The following is a 14,740-nucleotide window of genomic DNA, read 5'->3' on the forward strand; positions in this document are numbered from 1 at the left end:
TGCTTGGTGGAAATGGGAGGTTGGTTTTAGTTCAGTATGGGACGTTGCACCAAAAAGCAGGTTATTTGGCTTCTCCTCATATAGTCTCATCTGTTCAGCTGGGAGGTTTCACTCTTATCAGGCAGTTTGTACCCTGAATTGAAAAAGAAACACAGTATTAATGAAGGTCAGGTGTCACTGCAGTGCTTTTGTTTATGTATATCTGTATAAATGTGTAAAAATAGTTTCTGCTAATCAGGAAGGACTACCTGTCAAGTATTTATGTTCATTTATCTTTGAAGATCATGTAATGTACTCGTATGTTGTTTAAACTGTAGTTCACCATAAAGGAAATCGGAAGAATTAGATGTAATCTAATTGTTTTAACCATCTGTCAGAGAGAGATAAAATTTGCTTCTAAACCCTTCTCTAGGTTTGTGTGTTCTATGACTGTGTAAGGTAGTTGATTTTTTTTTTTATTTGTACAATGGAAAATCAGTATCTTTATGAGAGCAAACAAAACCTCAGTGGAAAAAGTACTCTTGTTTTATTATTGTCTTTTGCCCTCGAAGCATATGCAGGAGAGAGTAATAAACACGTAGTGTTGCCTGTAAGGATCCTAAAAATAGTTCTGTGTAGGTTTTAAAAAAAAAACAGGTGCGTACAGCTACTTGTACACATTTTGACTTAATATTTTTCTTTATGTGTGGTATTTGGTTCAAGTGATTTTTTTAAAAAATGAGGATTAATATCAGATATTGTCATTTAAATGTTGGCTTTCTTAGTATTTCACAGAGAACACTTTCTGGATGCTGGTAAAGCCCTTGAATTTTCAAGTTTCTCAGCTTTAATGACACTAAATAAGAAACATCAGGCTGGAATAAGCTACTTGTCTGCAAAACTTTTTTAAGTTTTGAAAGACATAGCTATACATCACTAGAACGACCAACTCGTAACTCTGAAGAAATGTTTAATTCCCTGCAAATTCAGCGTAGTTCATAAAAAATCCTGTTTTAATGAAACTGAAACTGATATTAAAAAGGCAATCTCAGCACACTTCCTGTAATACACATCAGACTGTTATTGAAATGGCTGATACTTTAGTAACTGGTGTTTTCAATTTGAGAGGACTTTGAGCTTCTTACTTAATTGTGATTAAAGATATAAACATGTCCAAATTGAAATGAAATAATCTGTAATAATAAAAATTAAATTCAGGGAGTTTCAGACCGATACTTTGTGGAGGTTTTTAGGCATCTGCTTTTCACCTCTTATTTAAAAGGAAGTAAAATGGAATAATTACTTTTTCCCCAGTGGAAATGCTGCTTTCTGCTTGGTCTGTAATACTGTCCTGATGCTGACAGGTCTGTGGGGTTTGACTGAGTTTAGTGGGGCTTCAGAAGTTAAGTATTCTGCAATTTTGTATGCTAGACTCTGTGAGGAAGGACTTTCCCTTATTGGATATTGTGCATCAGTCATATAGAGCATTGTGTAGTGTAGTTGTGCAGAGCTGTAGTCAAACTATTCTGTCCTTTTTTCCAGTTTGCAATTAAAACCTAGAAGAAATCTTTATCAAAAGGTCCAGGATGAACCTGTTCTCTCAGGTGGAAAAGTATAAGTGTTAATGATGAGATGCAAACTCTTGTTTTTATGATTGCATTAGTAAAATACAGAAGACAAACTCAGTTATTCTTTCTGAATTGTTGAGCTAGTCTAACTAGACTGTAATACTGTTGTAGCTTTTTCTTAAATAATTGTTTCTCTTTTTTGTTTTGGCAGGTTTTGCACTAGTATTGTTGCTCAGGATGACAAAGGAAACATTTACCATGGTCGGAACCTGGATTATGATTTTGTTGACATACTAAGCAAGATCACAATTGATGTGCAGTTTATAAGAAGAGGGCAGGTATGGTGGGTGGTTGCCATGGCTGGGTGGTGTCCTGGGAAGGAACAGGGTGTGGTCATAGAGCTGTGTAGGCAGTTGTGGTGGCAAATGTATGTGAGATGGAAATTATTTTCTTAAAATTCATTAGTCTGGTTTGCAAATGGGGAATTTTTGTTTCTTATTTGGCTTACCTACTAACTTAGGCAATATTTTTGTGCAGTTACTGATAGTTAACGAATGAAATGCAGTGGATTTTGGTCCTTGAAGTCTTTTTATCGTTTACTTGCATGCCTAACTGTAACATACAGCCAAGTGTTCTGTAGCAACTTATGTATGGAAGTCACAGGAAAAAAAAGCACAGGATGCTACTTTAGAATGTTGCTTGTATTTTAAGTAGTGTTCTGTTCCAAAATCCTAAAATACTTCATGTTTCCTGGTTTCAGATAGCATATCAAGGCACCACATTTCTTGGTTATGTAGGATTATGGACTGGACAAAGTCCGCACAAGTTCACGATCTCTGGTGATGAACGAGGTAAAATAAATTTGTCCTCACATAATGTTCTGTGCATGATTCCAGCTGACTGTTGTCTGCTCTAGCCCTTCTCTCACATTATCCCAGAGGGAAAAAAAACTTGAGGCTGCCAGGAAGAAGCTGAAAGTGCATGACTTCTCTGGCCCTCAGGAGCTGAAAGCACATGTTGCCAGTTTTTGGTTGCTGCAGAGGAGGAGAGAGGAATTTGTTTGTCAGCACAGTGTCATCTGAACTTGCAATGTGCCAAAGAAGACAGAATGTTGGAAATTAACACAGTCTGTTCAAGATATACAATTGGAGATGGCAGAGAAAGTGTTGAGAGAAAAAAAAAAAGCAGTTAGGTATAGCAAATAGCTGCTTTCTTAGTGTTCTGTCCCCATAGGGCAGCTTTAAAGAGAGTGGGAGGAGAAACCTAAGGTTGAGGCATCTAGGGGAAAGGCAGCAGGGCTTCAGAGACTGCATGGAGGCACTGGAAGAGGGAGCTGAGGAACGATCCAGTAGTAGAGGGAAGTTGATATGTCATTATTGAGAACTAACACTGGAGAACAGGAGGGCTTGGAACAGTCAAGAAGGCAGGGGAAGGGTCATTTCCATCAGTGCTTCAGTTTCACAGATCTGGATAGGTATGTCTGGCCTTGGGTTTGCTTCTTCTGTTTCTTTTCCCCTCTTTTTTTTTTTTAATTGTCTTTTTAAGAAGCAGACACTTTTTGCTTTTATTAGCTGTTTATTAGAACTGGAAACAATGTCATCTGACTTAGAACCAGAATCTAAAATAACTTCGTTTTTCACCTGAGATTGCAGTAAGCAATTTTTTTCTTTCTTTTAGTTATACAATCTTCTGTTTACACATTTTTTTAGTTATAATGCAAACACTAGTCAGTGTGTGATATACATACTAATTATCTCTTAAGTAGGGATTTTTGTTAATACTGCCTTCGTGCATTCACTGGATTCTTTCCATAGTTGGCACTCATTTCTTTAAGAGCCTGCTTCTGATGCAAGTATAGTTATTTAATCTTTCCAAAACTGGAGGCTGATACTGAGATGCAAACTGCTTTTCATACTAAGAGCAGCTTGGAAATATTCTTAAGTGAACTAAGCCCTTGCAAAAGGCTTGATTTAGAAAACCTCGTGGACCAGCGTCCTTTGTCTGAATGGGCACCATCTGGGAACAAAGCTAGTGCTGTCTTGTTCTCCCTGCTGTTCCTCAGTGTGCCTCAACCCCAAGCATGAGGATGACTGGAGACAACACCAAGGTGGTTTAGTGTTTGCACAAACCCAATTCTGATAGAGGGATCCAGTTCTGCAGACTTCTGGGTGCAATAATCCCTCTTGTCCATCAAGAGCTGATGTGCTGTACTCATCTGTGCCTTCACTTCAACTACAGCCAACAGAAATTCACTAAACACATGCTGTGCTCCTGGAAATCAGTTTTGCTGGCTGCTTGATGCCTTATCTGTCACTGTGTAACTTAATTTAGATAAGCAAGCATGTGAACTGTAGCTGGGAAGGGGGATGACTTTAAATTAGGGTGAAGGTTTTTCAACTGACAAGCGTATTGTTTCTGCTGACTTTCTGGTTTGGGCAATTATAAACTTCTGTTTTTCTTAGCTCTCCTAATTTTCTTTTTAACTCTTTTGTGATTTCAACATAATTTTCCCTGTTGTAATATTTCACTAAGATGATTAATGAGGTGATTAATGCTAATATTTGAACTGTCAAATGTAAATTATTATATATATATATAATATATATATTATATTATATATGAATAGACCTGCAGTCCTTTTGGAAATAAATGTTACAAATTGCTGTTAGTCTTCTAGCACTGCTCACAGGACAATGGTACCTTTCAGAAGACACCAAAAAGCCAAGCTAATTGCTCCTGTTATTATGGGTCTGAGGTGTTTCTGGAAAGCAGAAGTATTAATGCAGCTGCCCGGGGGAATTTGAGTTGGGATTATGTTGTCTGTATTGCACCCCTGAATACTATGCTCCTTGTTAACCCCTCTCCTGAAAGGTTGCTGGTTTATGCTGGTACTTGGCTGCCCTGGTTCATGGAGGATTTCGGTTTCTGTGGGACTGTAATTATCCAAATCTGATCATAGAGAAAACTGAGTATTTGAAAGACAAATGAGGGCCTCCCAGGGTATGTTAGCCTGGTTATGCAGCACATCCTGTGTATTTTATGTATAGATATCAGTAGAAATACAGAAAAAAGGAGCATTATCAGTGTTAATAATCAATGTTAATAAGCTCAAGATGGTACAGAGGCTCTGACTGCTTTCAGGTGGTGGTGTGTGCTTTGTCAGTTCACTATAAACTGCCTAAGTTTGATGGCTTGATAGAGGTGTAGTTAGAGAATGTAATAATCACTGTTCTGTAATGCGGTTGAGGGAAAGGTTGCAGAGCTAGAGATGGGAGATGGAGAAGAAAGGTGAGAGGATAGATTTCACAGAGCATATGTAACATGCACATGGAATAATTTCTTCTTTTGTTTTGCTAGCTGGTGGTAGATGGTGGGAAAATGCAGTAGCTGCTTTTCTGAATCGGAACTACCCTGTCAGCTGGCTTGTCCGAGATGTAAGTGCACAGAGGTATTTACTTAAATTTCACTGTCATGTCATTTGTACTTCAGAAACTCCTGGTAAATCTGATGATCCAACTTCTTGTTTCACAGAAAATTCAGTAAATTGACAACTAGATGTCTCTCCTAAGAGGGGATAGGTACTGTCCCCACACGGTCAGTGGTGTGTATGAGAACAAATGCCAGTCCTAGGGGGCAATCTCTGATCGATACTGAAAGTCTTTAAGAAGCTGTGCAGACTTCCTCCCTGGGGTGTGTTTCAGGTAGCAATCATCTGTAATTCAACTCACTGGGGAAACTGCACTCTTAGGTGGCTAGCATCTGACCCAGGAATTTACACTGCATTGGATTTGTTCCTATATAAAACTGCAGAGCTCACTGGTGAGGGGCAGGAGTATAGCACATTTCCTGAATACTGTGTCAGGGTATTATTGAGATAAAACAGGTCTTCTCTTTCTTGTATTCATGAATCAAACATGAACAGTAGGGCTTGTAGGTTAATTCCCTGTAGAACTACAGGCTTTATTGTTTGTCTTTTTTGAGTTTGAGATGTGACTCGAGGCTGTGACTTAAAACTATGAGCTCCAGTGTTGCTGTTAGAAATAATTGTTCTCCAAGGCTTTGCCCATCTTTCTGAACAATTTTGTGTGTTGTCTGTATTTGTTTTCAGTTGCTGCACATTATTTATCTGCAAAAAATGTACTTCAGTAGGTTGTAGCCCTGTGCCTGAAACCATTGGCTTCATTGGCTTTGGTGAACTGTTGGTTTATGCCAAATTTGTCAGCTGGAGAAGCCAGGTTGACTGTGAGCAATTCCTCTGCCTTCCTCACCATTGTTACCTAAGTAGTCTTAAACCACTGGCAAGAACAAGATGTGGAGTTGGTTTTTTCCCCTTCAATCCACTTTTATCTATCCCATTGTTCCCACAGAAAGATCTTGCTGAGGATTGCATGTGCAGAGTGTAGCTATGCCTCTGTCTCTTGAAGGGCAGATGATTCAGCTTTTTTCACTTTCTACCACAGGCATGTGTACATAGGTGTATATGTATAAATTAACTGTTTTATTTGAGTATTTGTAAAGCTGGGATTAATTAATTCATTTCCTAGTCATATGCATTTCATATCCACATGTTCATCAGTTTTGAATACTATTTCTGGATAAATAATTTCAAGTAGCACTTGCAGCCGATAGCCTATTTTCAGAAAAGCTGGACCCTTTTCTTCTTTTCAAAATGTCCCAGTGCTTGTTTTTGTGCTTGACTATTCTCTGTGATCTTGATTTCACTGTGATCTCCTTTTTGCATTAGACCCTGAGCAGAGCAGAGGACTTTCAGTCAGCTGTTCTCAGACTAGCGGGGATTCCCATCATTGCTGAAGTTTACTATATTGTAGGAGGTGTCTCACCCAAAGAAGGCATGGTCATAACCAGGAACAGAAGGGGGCCAGCAGATCTCTGGCCTCTCGATCCTTTAGGTGGAGCGTAAGTAGAAAAAAAATGGCTCATTTTGTGTTATTATCTATTCCCTGCTGAGTGAGAGGCAGGGTTAGAGAGACAACTCTCTGGAGACACAGGCTCATCTCTTACCAATGTGTAGAGCTTCACAGGGAGAACTTGAAAGCCTCAGAAGGGAACCTAGCCCCTTCTTTTAGGGAAGGAATCACACCACCTCGTCAGGTTGGGGCAGTCCAGAGAGCCAAGGGTGGAAAAAGCATCTTTGTGTTCATCCTTTAAGATTCCAAAGGAGACAAGGCTTGAGGGCTTTTCCTGGCTGCCAATTATTGCACCAATCAATTCAGCACTTGCGAATTAGTTCTGACCCCATGTGGTAGAAAGGCTGAAGGCTCAAAAATAACTATTCCTATCAATTTTTGAAGTCAGCAGCTTAATACGTGAAGGACATGCTAAATAGCTGCCCTGTGGTGGAAAATGGCTCTTAATGCCTACAATCAGCCAGTGAATATTGGCTTGGCAACAGCGAGTTGGCCTGTTGGTGTACTTCAAACTGAATGCTGCAGGCTGTGTGCATCTGTGTTCTCTGATCATCTCTAAAGGTCTCACCTTGGCTTTATTGTAGTCAGTAGCTTTATCACTGGTGCCAGCAGTGGTTCAGAGGTCGCTGGCATGTTTTGTGGTTTATACCATGTGGATCACAGTAGGATCCCCTGGGCTTGCAAGAGACACAGGAAAGAGGCTTTTGAGGCAATGCAGAGATACTGATTCTTGGTCTTTATTAGTTACCTGCTGAGGTGCCTTTTTGCTTATGCATTTGTGGTGTTGCAGGTGGTTTCGTGTAGAGACCAACTATGACCACTGGACTACCCCTCCTCCCTTTGATGATCGAAGGTAACTTCAGAGCTCTGGGGTGAGGTAACACTTTTATTCTGGAGAAGCTGAGAGTCTTGGGTATCTTCTTCTCTGAGCAAGTGTTAGTTCATTGAGCAGGCAGCATGTTCAGTTTCTGTCATGGGAAACAGGGAAAGGGAACAGGTAAGGTAAGGAGTGATATTCACATATGCCAGAGGAAAGCGTGTGGCATTGAGTGGCATAAAAGATAAGAAGTTGCAAGGATAAGGCACGTGGCAACAATTTCCTTGTAAAGCAAAATATTTAGTTGAAGTTAAAGGAGTTAGATTTACAGCAAAAAAATAGTTGGTGGCACTAGGTGCTTGCAGACATCATACCATCCTTAGGCTGTATGGGATGCAAAAAGCTGCTGACAGGTGCCCTGTTTGTCCCCCCTCAATGGTGTAGTAATCGAGTAGCTTCAGTCATATGAGACTAGGTTGTCTCACACCTCTGGGTTATTTGAGGCCAAAAGTATTTGTATACTAAGGCATTTAGTGAGACACTGTTCACATTGGGGCTTTGTAGCCTTTGGAACACTCAAATGTGTTTAATGACACTTGTTTTCCTGCAGAACTGCTGCCATCAGAGCTCTCAATGCTACTGGACAGGAGAACATCAATTTTGATACACTCTTTAAGGTATGCCTTTGAATTCTGTCTTGTGGCATGTAGACTTTGACTTAAAATTCATCTTCAAAGCAAAAGTACCGTTGCATTTTTGTCAGGGATGGAAAAGGTATGACAGGAAGGCGTGGTGGAAAAGGGGTACTGCACAGCCAGGTCTGTGGAGTTTAAGACTGAGTTTGTTAAACTGTTTCTGAACTCCCTTACACCACATTTCATAATAGTCTGCCAGTCCAAGTGGAAAGTGAATCCCACCACCATCATCTTTGTGCAGGTCCTAATTTCAAGTACAGTTAAAAAGATTACAGCAGACAGCGTTAGACATGAGTTACCTTTACCATCTAGTTCTGGAAACTTAAATACTGTGTATTTCAGAGGGCTTTTCAAGTATTTTTGTAAAATGGTCTGACACTTAGAAAACCAGAAAGATCTTTGACTTTGCATAACTCCATTGCATAACTTCATTCCACTCCTGTTTCTAAATAGCCTTTTAATTCCTCTTCATTGGCCAAAATCACAACTCTTCAAACTTTCTGTACAGGTGTTATCAGTGAAGCCAGTCTTAAACAGGTAAGTATTAGATTCAGATAAGTTAATTAGTTTCTCCTGCTGTGCCTCCAGCCACTTAAAAGCCAGTCACAAGCTTCCTTAAGGTCTTCCCACGTGTTTGGATGAAGATCTTGTGGATTCCCAGCTTAGATTTCCAGTTGTACACTTGGCACCCTTCCTCTTTGGTCTGACACTCTAGCCAAGACAGAACACTTTTTTAGACTCAGCCTGGTAATGGGAAGTTCCTTTGTAGTAGGGAAACAAATCACTGCTTAGAGCAGTTGGACTTTCTGATGAGTCATTTGTGCCTTTGGAACCTTTGGATTTAACAATGCAGGTTGCTTTCTCTGGAGTTGGTGAGCTCTGCTTGCTGTGTAAAAATGGGAAAAAAAAAAAAAGCAAATGGGGACTTAGATTTTTAGGTACTGGATTTTTGAGACTGATTTCAGGATACCATCATTTTTCTGCTTTGTTCCCCAATGGCACCTTTGCAAGTTATACTGTTTAGATTTACTTTTATATGGAGCTCAGTATATTCTCTGGATCAGTCATTTGCATTAGATCTTGGCAATGGTTTATTTTCAAGTTAAAACCAGGACCTCCTCTCCTCTCTTAAAATGTGAGGAAATGTGTAAGGGAGATTCTATCTAGATGACTGCTGAGATTAAAAATACCTATTTTTTAATACAGTGATGAAATGGATGCTGAGGTAGTTCTTTTGCTGTACTAAGTGAAGCAAAAATATTAAACATTTGTGCCAGCAGCCTTAATTTTTTAGTCTCTTTTCTGATTTTTCTAATGCTTCTGCACCTAAGAAGCGCTTGTTTCCACTAAAATTTGTTCTGCTTTTTGCTAGTTTAATAAAGAAATCTTGTTCTTGGAATGTCACTCACTCAACTGTTTTCCTCTTTCCCAAGTAACACAGTGTATACCACAGTAATGAGCGCTGCATTTCCAGATAAGTACCAGACATGGATCAGAAGGGAGAAGTAAGGAGGTGTAAGTAGCCTGCTGGTGCTCCTGGCTGCTTGTACTGCTGTAAAAAATTCAGCTGAAGAGTCATTGAGGGACAGAACCTTGCAGTGGTGCTCAAGTGACTAGTCTGAATGCCTCATTCTCCCCTTGGTTTGCTTGTTGACCTTGGGTAAATACCTTCCCTTGTTGATGTGGGGATAAGAGTTAAGTATTTACTTTCTTGGCAAAACTCCTAGATGGTATTTTAGGGTAAGGGCTTTATCAGTGAGGAAAGGGGTGGGTGGTCATGTAACCCAAAGGTAGAGGTTCCTTCTTTGGATGTTTTAGGTGTCATTTTCACCAGTCCACCACTGGTGTGTCTCCAGGTGGTTGACTATGGCAGGAAGCCCCACCAGAGTGAAATGAATCTCAGCAGGAGGAGCTGGTGCTCTTGGCACCCAGAAAGATTGAGCTTAATTTGTGACAGCTGTTCACAATCCTCTGAACATTAGAGCCCTTTGAGGGTTTTGTCTTGGGAGCTTGCTTAAAAACTCCAAGTGTTTGAAGTTGCAAGGTGTCTTATGTGGTAGCTTTAATGTGTTCAGAGAAAGATATGAAGTGTGTTTTTCTATTCCAAAAAACTGGTTATGTGGTATTTCCAGGAGCACAAGAAGCTGCATCCCAGTTTGAATAGGTCTTTTACACTTTTATTAGTATTATATTTGTAGCATTTATATTGGATGCTTGATTTTAGCAAGAGTAATTCCTTGTAGAGGTTCTGATGAGTTTGCTTCTTATCTCTCTACAAACTTGTGTGCTCTCATTTATTTATTTATCTATCTTTCTGTTTCAACAGACAAACTGAGTGAGATGCTGAAGCTTTCCAAGACTGCCAATGCTTTTAAAGGCTCTTTCACAAGCAGTACAGTTGTTTTGGCTTATTAATTATGTGAACCCTTCAGGAAATAACTTGTTAATTCTTTGAAGTGTTGCAGATTATACTATTAATTAACTGTAACGGAAGTGTGATTTTTATTGTAATTACACTGATGTTTCAGTAGATGTTGATGTTTTAAAAATTGCTTTTACTGCTTTAGGAAAGAGTTGTGTGACTTGAATGTACTTTAATGTGCTGAATAAAAAAAAATTGTTGGTGGTCTGCAGGTCTGAGTATAATTAAATAAAAATATGTAGATGATTGATTTATGAAGACCTGTGGTGGTGTTAATGTTGTCATGCTTTTCTCTGACCTGTGAGGGGCTTATGATCCTGAGGGTCAGATGATACACTCAGGAAGAACTGGACTTGGGGAGCAGACAGACCAAGAAGAGTTCTGCAGAACAGGGTCCTCACAGGTTCTGGTACTGTTTGAAGCCTTTGATCCACATCAGTTTGGCCATCCTGTCCTGTGGGACCTTCCTCAGCACAAAAAATAGTGTTAATGCAAAGGAATGTGGACTCCACTGCAGGCAGGCTCTCCCTTTCCCCTGAGGCTCTCTAGTGCACAGCTGTTCTTTAGCAGGCTGATGAAGGGTGACACAGCATAGAATATTTCAGCTGGGAAGTACCTACAATGCTCACCTCCTGGAACTGCCTGTTAAGGGCATAGTCTAAATCCATGCCTCTCAAAGGCTGCCAGGCTTGGAGCATCAACCACCTCTCTCTTCCAGGGTTTGACCACTGTTGCCTGCAGTATTTGTGCAGCAGTTATGCAGACTGTTCCTGAGAGAGCTTTCTGGAGGTGTGGGCCCTTGATCTCCTTGTGCTGAGTCTGGCTAAGTGTGGTAACCTACTTCCCTGCATCCTCTGCTGTTGCCTGGGTAAGTGCCTTGACCCAGCTTGTACAGTGGTGTTGGCAGCCATGTGCCAGAGGGAGAAACTTGAACAGCAGAGTTCCTGGAGGAAGATATAAATAGCAGTTACATCAAATCCAGCCAGATATACCCACAAGTAAAGAGAGGGATCCTTATAGGTGTCATTTTGCATAGTGGTGTAAGGCTGATGATCTTCTGGCAGAGGTGTGCCCAGCTTTTCAGTGGCATGTACTTGTAATCAAATGGGTTTGTTTCAATGCAAACCAACACAGCTGGAGTGTATCAATATTTGGTACAATTAGGGAACGGTTGTGCTCTGTTTATGTCTCATTACCTGTTCAAAACTTGCTCAGGCCCAGCTACAAAGCAGATGATTACAACATGGGGTTGGGGTTTTTTTTGAGTTTTCAACAACAAAGGAAACTAGATTTGAAGAAGTCTTATGTTATTTTGCTTTTGTGCTTTTTTAAAAAAAGTCTTTCTTCTGAAAATGTTTATAAACAGACATCCTGATTCCTAACAAAATAAAGCCTATCTGCCAACTTGAATACTATTTTTTTTGCTAACTGGAAGGATCTAACTTTCTGGTCTTAAGTTTGATGACATGCTAAAAATATAAACACTGAGAAAGTGGGAAATTACAGGTCTTACAAACTAGATGATTTAACCTATGAAATATGAACTGCCTTTGAGTAAGAATTGAAATTTGACAGAAATAGACAGGATTGTTAATACTTTAAATAAAACTAATAAAACTATCGTAATGCTGGAAACATTTAAATGTAGGGCTGATTAGTTTTGGATGGTTTGGGTGTTTTGTGGCATCTTGTTTGTTTTTTTTTAAAAGGAGGATCATTTGTAGCTGTTTGAATTGCTTGCTGATCATCCTTCTGTTTGAGATTTCATCTGCTTTGTGTGTCTACTTTTCAGGCACTAAGAAGTGAAATAGCTTTTCTGCTTTCTCAAGTCCAGTCAGATTAATGATTTGGAATTGTTAAGTAATTAGAATTAAGTGAAATATATTCTCCTTGCTGCTTCCATCCCTTTGTTTCCAAAAGATTCCAGCCCAACACAAGGAACAGGTGAAAACTTTAATTCCTTTTCCTCCACACATTAGCAAGAGGCAACTTTAAAGTGTGTAAGAGCTGACTCTGAAGATGAGAGCAAGTCCAACATACTGTACTTCTCCTTTGTAATCCCCTTCAGTAATCCTAATCCATTTCAGCCCTGTAGCCTTTCTTAAGCATCACATGAGAGAAGATTCTTAAAGCTGCTCAAACCCTCTGTGCAGTAGCTAAATGGAAGGGTCTGCTCTTGTTGCAGGCCAGCACACACATTGTACCCTGCAGGTGCTGAAAAGACATGGCAGGCCCGAGGGAACAGCCTACTTGATTATTTAGATTCTGAGGAGTTTCTGAATCTGTAATCAAGCAAATCCCTTCAGACACTATTGATCACTTTGGGTACTGTATAGAAACAAAAAAGGGGAGAGACCTTCCATTGTGTTTGTCTTAATCCATAAATTAGAAAGCGGTGGCAAGGTAAGTTGCATTTTTGTTTTTATTTCTCTTTTGTATTCAGAAGTAGTTACTTGGCACCCACAGTCTGAGGGGAAGGATCCTTTTTATGTGTCAAGCCTTATAAAACTGCTGTTAGGAGTTTTCTGTCTGAAATTCTCCTTTTTGGCACTGCAGTAGTTGTGTAGCTGCAGAGGTCGGGGCTTGTGTAAAATAAAACAAGCTTCACCATATTGTTTCCAGGTGTGAGAGATGCCAAGTCTGATGTACACGTGAGACATATATAGGTAAGGCAGGATCATCACTTTCCCTGGTGCTAGCTAGTATTTTTCTTCCTGGGAGAAGATTATTATTATTATTTTAATTAATCTGTAGCTCTTGAGCTGTTGTTCTTTTAGCAGAACTGAAAATTTCTGTTTCCCTCAGATTTTTCGTGGTGGACTTCCAGTAAGGCTGTTGTATTTTCTCATAGCTGTCCAGATGCTGCTCATCAGTTCCCTCAGTTTCCCAAATGTCCATAAAATTGCCAAGTTAGTGGGGATTCAGATGCACGGCTGATAAGTGTCCTCTTTCCTAGGAGTCCTGTTTTATTTGGAGTTAGCTTTGGGTTAGTTTTAGTGTTCCTTGCCTTTGAATCACATGGGTGGAGCACCACATTCTGCACAGACCTGTAATGTGGACAAGCTCAGTGATGTGACAGTGTGTAGGATTTGATTAAAAATGCTTTGGTTTTGAAGGAATTAATATTTATCTAAGCCAGGAAATTTACCTGGGCTTTTGCTGTTCTTGCTTTGGGTTAGTTGACGCAAATGGATTTGTGCAAGGCTTCCTTTAATGAATTTTCTATGGTATTATTAAAGGAGTCAGCAGCTTGTGTTTTAAGAGTTGCAAAACTGCATATCTTATCCATTGGCTTCCTGTTCCCAAGAAGATAAATAGGTAGGTGCTGCTGCCTGTGCTTGCTCTCTGCAGGTGCTCCTAGGGCACGCTGTAGATGGCCAATGTTCGTGTTTAAAGTAGGGCTGTCCAAGTAACAAATGCTTGCTTGTTTTGCAGGGGAGGAGGGAAATGAGGAGAAGTTTTATCCTGTGTCTCCAAAGGTGCTCTCGTATCGAAGGTTCCATGTTGTCAAAACAGATAGGGAGTACCCCTGGATGCATCCTAAGCAAGCTAAGAATCTAACTCTGTATTTGAGAGCTTGCTTCAAATTTATTCTCCATTTTTTAAAAAGCTACCAGGAAGTGGTTTAGTTCCTGAAAAAGGATTATTTTTTTTCCCCCCTCTCCTGTTTGCATTTTTGAAAGTATCTTCCTTTAAAGCTGGTACTGCCAGGTTCCTAAGCAGCACTGAGGAGAGAGCTGGGCACACACAAGCTGTGCTGACCTCCAGTGTGGAGGAACAGTTGTGTACACTGACCAGGGTTTTCAGTCTGGTCCTGTGGACTGAGCTCCCGTGGGTAGCTGCAGTGTGTCTTCTGGTGTAACTTCATCAGAAAGGAACGTGTGTCCTGCTGTTTCCAACTGCCCTGCCAGGTCACAGCCAGAAGGCAGTAAGTGGAGGTGCTTGGGGATGACTCTTGCCAAAGCAAGCTCCCAATACAGAGCAAAACATTTGAATAATTGCTTCTCTGGATAGCAAATACTTGCTGAAATCTCAGATCTGCATCTTTGAATAGCCAAGATGGGAATTACAACTCTACATGGAGAAGTGATGAGATTGAAAGTCTGTTTTTAAATGTTTGTTTGGATAGCCAAGATGGGAATTACAACTCTACGTGGAGAAGTGATGAGATTGAAAGTCTGTTTTTCTTGAAATGTGATTTCCCTTGTAGAGGAGGTTACAAATAAGAGACTTAAATGCCAGATATTTTGATTTTTGTGTGTAATTGTCCATTCAAGCAGCTAATAATCTAAAAGTTGTCAGAGTACCTGCATTATTTGAACACCACAGCT

General features: G+C 40.1%; 1 protein-coding gene across 1 annotated transcript in view; it reads left to right on the forward strand.

Annotated features, from left to right (window-relative positions):
* The window catches only part of NAAA (N-acylethanolamine acid amidase), a 9,665-nt gene extending 169 nt beyond the window's left edge, over nucleotides 1-9,496 (forward strand). Inside the window, 8 exon segments of the mRNA XM_010008521.1 lie at nucleotides 1,719-1,885; nucleotides 2,308-2,398; nucleotides 4,905-4,981; nucleotides 6,292-6,464; nucleotides 7,266-7,328; nucleotides 7,903-7,969; nucleotides 8,496-8,524; nucleotides 9,421-9,496. Of these exon segments, the coding sequence (XP_010006823.1) occupies nucleotides 1,719-1,885; nucleotides 2,308-2,398; nucleotides 4,905-4,981; nucleotides 6,292-6,464; nucleotides 7,266-7,328; nucleotides 7,903-7,969; nucleotides 8,496-8,524; nucleotides 9,421-9,496 (743 nt within the window).
* The last annotated feature ends 5,244 nt before the right edge of the window (nucleotides 9,497-14,740 follow it).

Source organism: Chaetura pelagica, unplaced genomic scaffold (assembly GCF_000747805.2).
Source record: "Chaetura pelagica isolate M959 unplaced genomic scaffold, ChaPel_1.0 scaffold272, whole genome shotgun sequence".
NCBI classification, from domain to species: Eukaryota; Metazoa; Chordata; class Aves; order Apodiformes; family Apodidae; genus Chaetura; species Chaetura pelagica.